This window comes from Cnephaeus nilssonii (assembly GCF_951640355.1).
Source record: "Cnephaeus nilssonii genome assembly, chromosome: 5".
In the NCBI taxonomy this organism is placed as follows: Eukaryota; Metazoa; Chordata; class Mammalia; order Chiroptera; family Vespertilionidae; genus Cnephaeus; species Cnephaeus nilssonii.
Genome location: NC_137076.1, coordinates 101,222,156 through 101,234,732, shown reverse-complemented (window position 1 = coordinate 101,234,732; position 12,577 = coordinate 101,222,156). Strand labels below are relative to the sequence as shown.

The window sequence follows — 12,577 nt, the reverse complement described above, 5'->3', positions numbered from 1 at the left end:
GGCCACCAAAACACGACAGCCTGACACTCCATCTCCCCACAGCACACGGAGAAATAGGGCTCTCATTGGCCGAGGATGGAGACAAGCCACGGTGGGATGAGCGCTTGGCTGCTGCCATGGCAACCAGCACTGGCCAGACATCAATTAGGGAGGAGGAATAAAAGGCGTCCAATTAGGAGAAGAAAACAGGATTGAGTCTCTGCTCATCTAGGCATGGCCAGGGCAGCGGGAACGCTAGGCTGGGAGGAGCCCGGGCTTGGAAAAGCGCTCTGCTGTCATTTAGCATCCTCCATGCCTGCCACACCCTTCGGTCACCGTCCCCACCTGTGGGCTCCAGGGAGCATGGGGCCGGTGCTAAGGACACCCCGAGGGGCTGACCTGGGGGAGCTGCAGAGTCGAACCTGCCTGGGTTCTAACTCTGCACCTGCCACCTCCTGACTGTGTGACCTTGAGACAGTCCTTTCTCCTCTTTGTGCCTCCGTTTCCTCACTGGTATAATAGAACCTATTTTATAAGACTGACTGAGAATCAATAGAGAGAATACACGTCAGGAGCTTAGCTCAGGGCCTGCCATATCAATGCTAGCTATTGCAGAACTGGGGGTAATAACGACAACCGCAGATGCAGTTATGTACCCAGCTGAGGAGGGACAGGAACCAGCATCCAGGGCAGACTCTTCACTGCTCTGCATCCTTGCTGTGGGCACCAGCAGTGCCAGCATCTCCTGGGAGCGTGTCAAAAATGCAGAACCCCGGACCCCATCACCTCAGACCCCATCGCACACTTGCTGAACCAGACTCTGCATTCTAACCAGAGCCCCGGGTAAGCCGTGCACGTGTCTCACCAGTTTGGGGAGTGCGGCTTTAGCACCTCATTTGACCCCCAGAGAGCCACCTGTCAAGTAAGGAAACCGAGACTGAGAGATGAACGGTCTTAGGGAACTCGGGGCTGCGCAGGGAAGCACAGGGCTGGTGACAGCCTCAGGGCCAACATTCCAAAGCTGCGGCCCCCAGATCCCCGGCAGGCCAGGGTTCCACAGCACAAGCCCGTCAGGGTCGGGGATGAGAGCAAGGAGGCTCCCCACGGCAGGCAGGGGCCTGTCACGCTGCCACTCCCCAAGTCCTTAGGGTTAGAGAGGAGGACACACCCCATGTTTCCCCTTTGCCCGCGCCCATGCTCTCCTCCGCTCGCTACCTCAATCCATCACCTCTCATATGGTCCTCACCACAGTGCATTTCTCCTCACTGGTTTACTGTTGCCATCCAAGCTGGCTCCTGTCTGTCTGGTTCCTCCCTGTCTCCCCAGCAGCCAACAGGTTCCCAGGAAGATGGCAGTGGGTGCAACTACCCTCTAGCTATAAAGCCCAGTCTGGGCTCCATTGTGAGTTGTTATTCAAATGCTCTGCATTCCTAATGGCACAGGGTTCACAAAGCCTGTCACTCCTTTTAACTCATTTGTGCATTACAACAAGCCCCTGAGTTAGCTTCGAAGCCCCATTTTACAGATGAGAAAATTGAGCAACATCTATCTGTACTTGGGTCAGCCTGGCTCTAGGGAATGGCTTTCTTGGAACACAAATGTACCCGGGGCTACTTCATCTCCAATCCTGACTTCTGCCAATGGGGGGAAGGAGAGGAGAAAGAGGAGGAGGAAGAGGAGGAGAAAGAGGAGGAGAAAGAGGAGGGGGAGGAGGAGGGGGAGGAGGAGGAGGGGGAGGAGGAGGAAGTTGGAGGGGCTCTGCTCCAGGGAGTGGACTAGCAGTGGCCCCATCCAAGGAGAACCTACTATGTACCAGACACTTGAGTAGGTGCTTTACATGAACTCTCTTTCAATCCTTATAACGACTCTTCTAGTGGGCACGAGGCAGGCATTACTATCTGCATTTTATGAATGAGAAAACAGGGTCAGAAAGGTTGAATAACTTGCCCAAGGTCACCCAGCTACACCTCGAGCAGTGAAGGGGGGATCTGAGCCCCTGTATGTTTGTTCTCCTGCAGTGCCGCACGGTAAAGCCACGGCATGTGGCTAGTCATCTTCGAGGTCCTGGCAACTTAAAGAACACTTTCAGGTCTGTCGCTCCTCCTCCTGTGAAACTCGCCCCCCAAGAAGTCTGAGGATGCTGTCTGCCGTGGAAAGGTCCCTGCCCAGAAGCCCAGCTGCGCCTGCAGCCTTTCCTCCAGACCTTCTCCCTGAGGAACACGATGCACCACTCCCCAGAGGACAGACGGACAGACAGACACAGCCCTCACCAGGCAATCCTCCGGACGGCTCTGGTCAGTGGTACAGACGTCGACTCTTAAGGTCTTCTGGTGAAGGGCTGGGTAGGACATGGACACCCAGAACACCTCATTGAACACGAGGGCGTCCGAGGCGTCCAGAGGCCGCGTCCGGAACAGGCAGGTGGTGCTTTCGGAGCAGGGAAGGACGGCCACGCGGATGTTCCTGGAGGGAGACAGAGATGCAGGAGGGCCCGGGTCAGCCCAGGTCTGGGCCTGACGGGACGGGCTAACCGCGTGCTGCCAATGCCAAAGTAAACGACTGTCATTTCTCAGGTCGTCACGCAGGTGTGTGTGAAGGATACAGAGGGCCCCTAAGGATAACACACGGCTCTGCCTCCCCCTGAATCTCCTAAGTCCTTAGAACCTCAACACGTGGGGAGCCCGAGGCCAGCAGCGTGCCAAGGCCCGCGTGCAGGACCGACGAGGCTGCTTTTACCACTGGGGAACCCTCCTACATCGGCTGGTAGGAAGGCGAAGTGTGACAAGCCCTGAGGAGGGGAACGTGCCGTCCGAGCAAAATCACAGATGCATTGACCCTTTGACCCAGACAGCTGGCTTTTAGGCTCTCGCGCCCAGATACCCCTGTGGGAGGACCGATGAGCTGCGCAGAAGGTCCCCCATCCCGGTGCTGCGTGGGTGAGCATGAGACAGAAAACCACCCCCGTGGGCGATCCCATCTTCCTTCTGCTTGGCCGGCTTTCCCCCTGCCTCCCTCCTTCCCACACGGCGCACCCCCGGAGGCTGGCTGGGTGCAGACCACAGGAATATGAGCGCCTGCTGCTGCCGTCAAGGCTTAGGGTGTAGTGAGAGGAGAACAGGCAGGCAGACGAGCTCAATGAAACATAACCTGTCTGCGATGAGAGGAGCCAACAGGCAGAGGGCAGGTATTTGCCGGGTGATCAATTTCAAGGAAACCCCCGCTACACCCCCTCCCGACAGAAGCACTGGGATGGCGCCGACGCTGGAGAATGGCACGCCTGTCTCTCTGCGGGGAGCACCTGAGCTCAGAGCAGACAGAAGGGGCCATGACCTTCTTCTTCACAAGGCTTCAAGTTCACAGGGGCGGGGATTTGCTCACTGGCCCATTCTTCGTGCTGGCACACGGGAGGTGCTCAGGACGTACGTGTGAAGGAACTGAAGGGTCCAGAGTGCTTCTCAGGAGAGCTGGCGTGTTTGCCACCATGCCTGTATCCACATTCACGGCCTGACCCTTCACATCACGGTCACGGGCATGAAATACCCGCAGCGGGTTGACGGAGGCCGCGGTCCGAGCAGGAGAGGGGCCCAGGGATGGCTGCGGAGAGGATGGCGCACACGCCACCTTGTCAGCCAGATACTCACACTTTCTGGTGCTGCTGCAGCAACAGGGCAGAGAGGTTACTCAGCTGGACGATCAATATTGCAAACTGCTTATTCTTCTCGTCATACCTGCAAGGAAAAGGGGCACATGGGGCACCTGCGGGTAACGCATTTGTCTCTCTCTTTCTTTTTCTTTAAATATATTTTTATTGATTCAGAGAGGAAAGGAGAGGGGGAGAGAGAGAGAAACATCAATGATGAGAGAGAATCATTGATCGACTGCCTCCTGCACGCCCCACACTGGAGATCGAATCCGCAACCTGGGCATGTGCCCTGACTGGGAATTGAACCGTGACCTCATGGTTCATAGGTCAATGCTCAACCACTGAGCCAGGCCGGTTGGGCTGTCCCTCTCTTAATAACCACAGACGTGGCTGCCGGCAGCTCTGGAGACTGTGGTGAGTCAGACAGCACAGGCCAGCGCTTCGCTGCTATCAGTCTGAATTTTTTTAAAAAAATATATTTTATTGATTTTTTACAGAGAGGAAGGGAGAGGGATAGAGAGTTAGAAACATCGATGAGAGAGAAACATCGATCAGCTGCCTCCTGCACACCTCCCACTGGGGATGTGCCCGCAACCCAGGTACATGCCCTTGACCGGAATCGAACCTGGGACCCTTCAGTCCACAGGCCCACGCTCTATCCACTGAGCCAAACCGGTTAGGGCTATCAGTCTGAATTTTAAAGGGAAGTCAGAAGTTTGTGTGAAATTTCCTGATATTTAAATATTGGTAATTAATTCTTATTTAAAAAAAAATACTGAGGCCCTGGCGGGTGTGGCTCAGTTGGCGGGGTGTCAAGACCCTGCAGAGAAAGGTTGCCAGTTTGATTCTCAGTCAGGGCACATGCCTGGGCTGCGGGCTCGATCCCCTGTAGGGGGCACCAGGGGGGCAGGGGACTGCTCCATGTTTTGCTCTCACATTGATGTTTCTCTCTCTCCCTCTCCCTTCCTCTCTCTCTAAAAATCAATAAAAAATCTGTTAAAAAGATATTGAGAGGCCCTAGCCGGTGTGGCTCAGTTGGTTCGAGTGTCATCCCATACACCAAAAAGTGCTGGGTCCGATTCCTGGTCAGGGCACATTCCCAGGCTGTGGGCTCGATCCCCGGTTGGGCCACGTTCGGGAGGCAACCAATTAATGTTTCTCTCTCACATCAATGTTTCTCTCTCCCTTCCTCTCTCAAAAACCATTTTTTTTTAAAAATGGCAAACTTTAAAAAAAAAAATGGAGGCCATCCCCCATCAGGAGAAAACAAGAACCACCCATCTGGGCTGCAGCCCCCGGGGGGTGACGTCGGTCCAGACGGCTGAGACCTGGCTGAGATGCTGCGACAAAAGCCACAGCAACGAGGGGCAGGAGGGCTCAGGCTGGGAAGGAGCGTTAGAAGAGTTGCAGTGAGTTGGGGCACATAACAAGGCCTTCAAAACCTCCTTTTTCTCCTGTAAACTGGGTGCTGGGAGCAGGGAAAGGGCGGCCCCTTTCAAAGAGGAGGCCACACTGCCAGCAGGTCCTGCTGCTCTGCCTTCCTCCTGGGCAGCCGGCTGGGCAGATGCTGCCCAGGAGGAGGAGGCCTGTGCCCACCCTCTGTCCCCGTCCCCGTTACTCACTGCAGGGCAACCTGAACCCGGGTTGCTCCCACCGCTTCTGGCTCCTCGCTGTCCAAAGCAGGGGCTTCTGACGCACCGAGTCTGGAAGGCACGCGGGAAAGAGAGGCGTGAGAATCCCTTGCAGCGACCTGGGCTCTGTCCGGGAAGGTGTGGTCGCTCCTCGAGGAGAAAAGGTTGGCAGGTCTGCTCAGCCCCCCTGCAGACCCTGCCTTCCCACCATCGCTCCAGGTCTTTCCTGAAGGGGCTCCCCTTTCTCTCGGACGTGCTCCCCTAGTCTTACGCCCCTTAATGGCGACCACGAAACTAGCGCTCTCCCAAACTGGAAGCGCCCCAGCCCCCGGAGGAGCTGCCCTGCCTGCATCTTTGGCTGCTGGGGGAAGGTGGGGTCACCGGGGCATGCCCTGCTGTAGGTCCGGGACGTCCCTCCCACACATCTTGGGGGCCCAAAGTCTGCGGGACCACAGTTCCCAGAGACCCAGGACTCAGGGACCCACCTCTGCACGGAAGCCTCATACACGCCACTGTCCCCGGCCACGGATTCATCCGACACGGCAGCTGAGACGCAGGCCACTTTGAGGCCACACCCCGGGGCCGTGTTCACAGCTGGAGGAAGAGGCGGGAAAAGGGTGGCAAGGTGGGGTTCAGAACCAGGGCACTGTCTTTGCAACACACACTCTAGATCCATCCACCCTCTGTCCTCAGAGGGTCCTGACAAATTCCAACCACCTATGAACGCGTCAGCCTTGCTTTGGGGTGAAGAAAGGGTAGCATCCAATTCTGTGTCTGACGTCTGGGTGAAACTGCCTGGGTTCGGTTCTCAGCTCCACCACTTACTGCTGCACAATATTGAGACATTGCCGGCCGGCGTGGCTCAGTGGTTGGTTGCATTTCAATTCCCTGTCAGGTCACATGTCCAGGTTGCAGGCTCACTCCCCAGTAGGGAGAGTGCAGGAGACAGCCAATCAATGATTCTCTCTCATCATTGATGTTTCTCTCTTTCCCCCCCCCCCTTGCTCTCTGAAATAAAAAAAATATATACATATATATATATAAAAAGATACTGGGACACGGATGTCACGTCTGTAAGCCCCGATTCCTCATCTGTAAAATGTGGAGAATACTCAGCTTGTAGGGCTGTTGGGAAGACTCACTCCGACATTACAGGGAAGTTTGCAGCATAGACTGGTGTGGGGAAAGCGCTCTACAAAACTCATTACCACGGTCCTTACTGCGATGACACCCCCATGCCTTCCGGGTGAATCCCTACACACCTGGACCTTCGGGAAGGGCAAGGGAGGGGCGGGAAGGACGGAAGCACTGGCTCTCCCACGTGGCCTGTCCCATTCCACCCCTAGCTCAGCTCAGCTCCCTGCCCTTGATGGAGGCCCTCAAACGTCTCCCGGGGTGGGGTGGGGGCAGACTGGAGAGACTGGGGGTGAGCAGGCTGGGGAAAGGGTTGTGTGGCGGGAACCTGGGAGGTGCAAGCAGCCAGCTGGGGTGGCTTTCCCAGCCTGGGGCCCACACCTGCTGCAGCCTGCAGACTTCCTGACTCCAGACCCCCACATCTCCACCATCCGCTAAACCACTTACAGAGATTAATTTGTCTGCTGACTGAACGGCAGCCCTAATCCCTTAACCTGCTTAGCGTCTGGGCTCAGCCTGGCTTCGATCACTGTGGGGAGGTTGTGGAGGTGGCATGACTGGAAACACCATCCTAAGAGGGGCTGTCTCTGGCCCACGGCCTGAAGGACGCTGTGGGGGAGGGGAGGGGAGTCACTCCTGGCACCCGGCTGGGGTCTGAGTGTGGGCTGGGGTTGAGTGTTAGAGGTTCCACCTGCACCTCCTCTCCAGGGACCAACTGTCTGAAGCTGCCACCTGCTGTCGGAGGAAGCCTGCTTTTATTCCTGTTTGCGAGCACGCAGCATGACTCCCCTCCTGCTGAGGGAGCCCAGGGGTCTCTCGGCTCCTTGTCTAAGGAAACTCACGCAGCAGAGCCTCTAATTAACCAGGGAATCTGGTCTCCCCCCTTTGCTGCCACTGGCCCTCCCTTGCACACAAAGGGATCATTCTGGGCACCCCATGGCCCTCCTGCCCATTCCTGTAGCCTCAATGCTCAGATGAGTCCGGCTTCTAGTTCGCCACTCGAGGAGGCAGGAGCAGGCACCGGAGGCAGACAGAGCCGGCACCGGCCTTCACGTGGGTTCTGGGCAGGCCTGGCACCCATCCTGACACTTCCGCTTCCCAGCTGTGACACTGACCTTGGACAAGCCATGTAACCTCACCGTGCCTCACTTCTTTCTTCTGTTTTATGGGGGATGAAGCAGCACCTACCTCAGAGTTGTTGTGAGGCTTAAATGAGCACATACGCATAACAGTGTCTTGTATACCTGCACTCAGTGAGTCATAGCCAGGAAAGGCCAGAGCTGGAGGTGAGACCTTCACACCCAGGGCCAGGCGGGCACAGGGGGGCCAGAGAGCGCCCAAGTGTCCCAGGAACAAACACCCTGGCTACTTCCCATGCTAAGAGGAGAGTGAAAACAAGGACGCTGGGTTCTTGGGTCAGAGAAACACCCAGATTCCAGTCCTTGCTTTCCCACTTCTGTGTGTGTGTGGGGGGGGGGGGGGGGGGGGGGGTGGGGGGGGGGGGGGGGGGAGGTGGGGGGGAGAGGGAGGGGGCGGCGCTTACGGCAAGCGATGTCACCTCTCTAGACTGCTGTTTTCTCATCTGTGAAGTGGGCACAACACAAGTAACCTACTGCAAGCGATGTCACCTCTCTAGACTGCTGTTTTCTCATCTGTGAAGTGGGCACAACACAAGTAACCTACTGCACCCTATAAATCACATCGCCCACCTTGGATGCACCCCGATAAATGTTAGCCGTTATGATATATTACGGGGCTTTCTCTCAATAAGTCTTAGCTGCCATCCTCAGCACTGCCTTCTGCATGGAAGATTCCAACGTGAATCTCAACCCGCACCGGCATGTTCATTCCAACCCCATGCAGAATGGGAGTCAGATCACATTCCCTGGCTGCAAATACTCCCACGGATCCCCACTGCAATTAGGATAAAACCCAAACCCCTTTCCACAGACCCCCAGGCCTTCCGGGACCAGACTCCCCCTGCTTCTCCAGCCCTGCTGGTGACCCCGACGCCTGGCCCCTCCTGCAGACCCCGGGCTCTGGCCTCAGAGACTTGCTCTTGCTTCCCCCCAAGGCTGGCTTGTTCCCCCTGTGGAAGCCCCGGTTCAAGGCCACCTTCCTTCACAACCCAACCTGAAAGCCTCCATCACATCCCCTAGTTTAATTTCTTCCCGGTGCTTTTATCGGCCTGGTTGTACAGTCACCGCCTGGGCCTTCATTTGCCCAGACGCTTCATGGGAGCAGGGACCCGTCTGTCCTGAATACTGTATCCCTGTGACTAACCCAGTGCCTGGCACATGGCACCTCTGCTGAATGAATGGATGAACCCTGTGCATCCATTCGCATGGGACTGGCATTTCATTTCAGTATGTACTTAATATTACCTGCTGAATGAATGAATCCACCACGGAAAAACCCTTAGCCCAAGACGTAGAACATGGTTAAGTACACTACCTACCTACCGAATGAGTAAATAAATCGATTAACCCTATGGTATGATGATGATCATAATTATCATTGCGGTCCGTGCCCAGGCCTGAGCACAGTTCCCCCCTCCCTCCCTCCCGGAGGCTCCCTCTCTCCCGCTGTGGCTGTGTTCTCTACCTGGGCCCAACTGCTTGCTCTCCATTCCGGGTTCCTCCAGCTGGTACCTCTCCCGGCTGCCACTGCCAAGGCTCAGTTCGCAAAGGGTGGCACTCAGCTCCGGATCTTCAAACTCCAGGGGGCTCAGGAAGGCGTCTCCAGCCAGGAGGGGGTCATCGATGAGAGGGGAGCAGGGCGGGGACGGGGAGGAGAGGGAGGACCGTGGAGACAGAGAAGTCATGGACTTCGGGGTGCCGGTCAGGGAGCGCAGGGCCTGCAGGCGGCCGCCCCCCTCGGCCCTCTGGGTCTTGGCCACCTCGTCCTCGTGGATGGTGGTGATGTAGCCCGAGGGCCGGAAGCCCGTGGCCCCCTCCAGGAGCAGGAACTCCACCTTGCTCTGCAGTTCCGAGTCCAGCTGCTCGAAGGGGTCATAGTAGAGGTCAGTGAAGCTGGCGGAGGCCGAGGAGTCCAGGCTGGAGGCGGCCAGGGAGCCCCGGCTGGACGTGAGGGACCCAGGGCTGCTGCCCGAGGACAGGGACTGCATGCTGCTCGAGAGGCTGGGGGCAGGGAGAGGATGGAGGGTGAGGACACACGGAGTGGCTGGGACAGCCGGGACCTAAGCACTTAGAGTGCATGATCTCGCTGGGCCCTCTTGACAGTCTCCAGGGTAGACCACGCACCCCCGTTTCACTAGAGGAAACTGATACCCCGAGAAGGCAACACAATCAGAAACTGGCAGAGCTGGGATTCGAACCCAAGCCAACTGCCTTAAAGCTCATTTCCCCCTCTGTATCTCTGTTTCCCAAACCTCCGCTGGCTGCTTTCCATTTTCATGGTATTTTCCCATATTTGAATCTAGCCCGAGATAATATGTTAATTCACATCAACTCAGTTTGTTATGCTTTAATATATATATACTAGAGGCCCGGTGCACGAAATTTGTGCACGGGGGGGAGGGTGTCCCTCAGCTCAGCCTGCACCCTCTCCAATCTGGGACCCCTTGAGGGATGTCTGACTGCCTGTTTAGGCCCGATCCCACTGGGTCACAATCCAAGATTGCTGGCTCCCAACTGCTCGCCTGCCTGCCTTCCTGATTGCCCCTAACCGCTTCTGCCTGCCAGCCTGATCACCCCCTAACCACTCCCCTGCGAGCCTGATTGATGCCTAATGGCTCGCCTGCCACCCTGTTTGCCCCTAACTGCCATCCCCTGCAGGCCTGGTCACCCCTAACTGCCCTCCCCTGCAGGCCTGGTCCACCAGCAACTGCTCTCCCCTACAGGCCTGGGTCTCCCCTAACAGCCCTTCCCTGCAGGCCCAGTCGCCCCCAACTTCCCTCCTCTGCCAGCCTGGTCACCCCTAACTGCCCTCCCCTGCAGGCTTAATCGCCCCTAACTGCCCTCCCTTGCAGGCCTGGTCCCTCCCAATTGCCCTCCCCTGCTGGCCTGGTCCTGCCCAATTGCCCTCCCCTGCTGGCCTGATCACCCACAACTGCCCTCCCTTGCAGGCCTGGTCCCTCCCAACTGCCCTCCCCTGCTGGCCATCTTGTGTCCACATGGGGGCAGGATCTTTGACCACATGGGGCAGCCATCTTGTGTGTTGGAGTGATGGTCAATCTGCATATTACTCTTTTGTTAGATACAGGCCTGGTGCACAGGTGGGGGCTGGCTGGTTTGCCCTGAAGGGTGTCCCAGATCAGGGTGGGGATTCCCTTGGGGCCTGGGCGAGGGGCCTGTGGTGTTTTTCAGGCTGGCCACGCACCCCCCCGCCACCCCCCCCGCAACCCAAGCAGAGGCCCTGGTATCTGGGATTTATTTATCTTCTACAACTGAAACTTTGTAGCCTGGAGCGAAGCCGCCTCCTGCTTGCTCCCTGGCGGCAGCCGTTTTTGTTGGGATTTATCTTCTATAATTGAAACTTTGTAGCCTTAAGCGGACGCCTGAGCAGGCCAGAGTGTGCGGAAAGCTTAGCTTCCTCCATCGCCAGGGGCAACCCTAGCCTCCTGCTCTCTCCAGCTCCGTGGCTGCCGCCATTTCTGTTGTGATTTATCTTCTATAATTGAAACTTTGTAGCCTGGAGTGGAGGCCTCGGCCCGCCAGGGTGTGCGGAAAGCTTGGCTTCCTCCATCGCTGGGGAATCCCAAGCCTCCCTCCTGCTCTCTCAGTGGCCGCAGCCATCTTGGTTGGGGTTAATTTGGATGCTCCTGATTGGCTGGTGGGCATGGCTTGCGGGTATAGTGGAGTGATGGTTAATTTGCATATTACTCTTATTAGCTAGGATATGTGTGTGTGTACACACACACACACACACACACACATATATATATATATATAAAAAGGAAACTTTATATCCTAAGGATAAGTGGAAATGCAGTATCACTTATCCTATATAATAAAAGCCTAATTTGCTAAGTGTCTGGTTGTCCAGTCGTCGGTTCAACCAATCAAAGCGTAATATGCTAATGATATGCTAAGGTTGCTCAACTGCTCACGGTGACGTGCACTGACCACCAGGGGGCAGACACTCTGACCGGTAGAGGTTAGCTTGCTGCTGGGGTCTGGCTGATTGGGACTGAGCGAGACGGGCTGGACATGCCCTCCTTTGTCCCTCCCCAGCCCTGATCGTGCACCAGTGGGGTCCCTCTTCCTGGCCTGCACCCTCTCGCAATCCGGGACCCCTCAGGGGATGTCGGAGAGCTGGTTTTGGCCTGATCCCGCTCAACGCAGGAGCTGCTCCCTGGTGGTGAGTGCACCAGAAGCCGGGCTCATGGCTGGCAAGCACAGTGGTGGTGGTGGGAGCCTCTCCTGCGTTTGCAGCAGCACTACGGATGTCTGACTGACAGCTGGGAGCAGGCCGAAGCCATCAGTTAAGACATCCCCCAAGGGCTCCTGGACTGTGAGAGGGTGCAGGCCAGGCTGAGGGACGCCCCCCCTGCTCCAGTGCACGATTTCATGCACTGGGCCTCTAGTAACAAATAGAAGGCTATGGTTGAAATATCTGAGAGCCCGGAAGGAGGCAGCCGATCAATGATTTCCTCTTATCATTGATGTTTCTATCTCTCTCTCCCTCTCCCTCTCTGAAATCAATAATATCTGAAAAAAACAAATGCTGTGAAATTCCAGCGACACCCAGTTGCCCACCAAGGCCCCAGCCTGAGGTCTGTTCTCCGTCGTGCGGGAGGGACGCCTGCACCTGGCCAGCCCCCAGACAGCACGGTCCTCACTGCCCACCGCTCACCTTTTCAGCTGGGAATGCAGAGCGGCCACCTGCCGGGTGGCTTCCTCCAGTTCTCTCACCAGCTGGTTCCTCTGACTGTTTAACTTTAACCTGAAGGGAGAGAGGGCATGAGGGGGAGCCCCGAGGAATGTGTCCCTGAAAGAGGAATCACAGGCATGTACCTGTGGAGGTGGACACACTGACACGCAAGAACCTTCTGGAAGCATTTCCCTGTGATGTTTGGGGAGATGTGAGCTCCCCATATAATCGAATAGCAATGGCTTGTATCATCAGCCACAATATACCAAGTGCTATGCTAGGAAACTTATGACATTGTTTTAATTCATTTGCATAATAACCCTACGAGGTAAGAAGGGCTTTTACCACTTTACAT

At 56.5% G+C, this 12,577-nt stretch overlaps 1 protein-coding gene and 1 long non-coding RNA gene across 4 annotated transcripts in view; both read right to left on the bottom strand.

Moving 5' to 3' along the window:
• The window catches only part of WWC1 (WW and C2 domain containing 1), a 123,597-nt gene that overhangs the window by 21,594 nt on the left and 89,426 nt on the right, over positions 1 to 12,577 (bottom strand). For all 3 annotated transcript variants that reach the window (XM_079771933.1, XM_079771934.1, XM_079771935.1), the window contains exons 10-15: positions 12,205 to 12,294; positions 8,992 to 9,527; positions 5,739 to 5,847; positions 5,245 to 5,325; positions 3,621 to 3,707; positions 2,250 to 2,442 (exon numbers count right to left, since the gene is read on the bottom strand). In XM_079771933.1, the coding sequence (XP_079628059.1) occupies positions 2,250 to 2,442; positions 3,621 to 3,707; positions 5,245 to 5,325; positions 5,739 to 5,847; positions 8,992 to 9,527; positions 12,205 to 12,294 (1,096 nt within the window). The remainder of the gene's footprint in view (positions 1 to 2,249; positions 2,443 to 3,620; positions 3,708 to 5,244; positions 5,326 to 5,738; positions 5,848 to 8,991; positions 9,528 to 12,204; positions 12,295 to 12,577) is intronic.
• On the bottom strand, positions 7,877 to 8,981 carry LOC307099888. Its single transcript, XR_013813568.1, has 2 exons — positions 8,067 to 8,981; positions 7,877 to 7,996 (listed from the first exon to the last, which is right to left on the bottom strand). It is a non-coding gene; the product is annotated as an uncharacterized lncRNA (long non-coding RNA).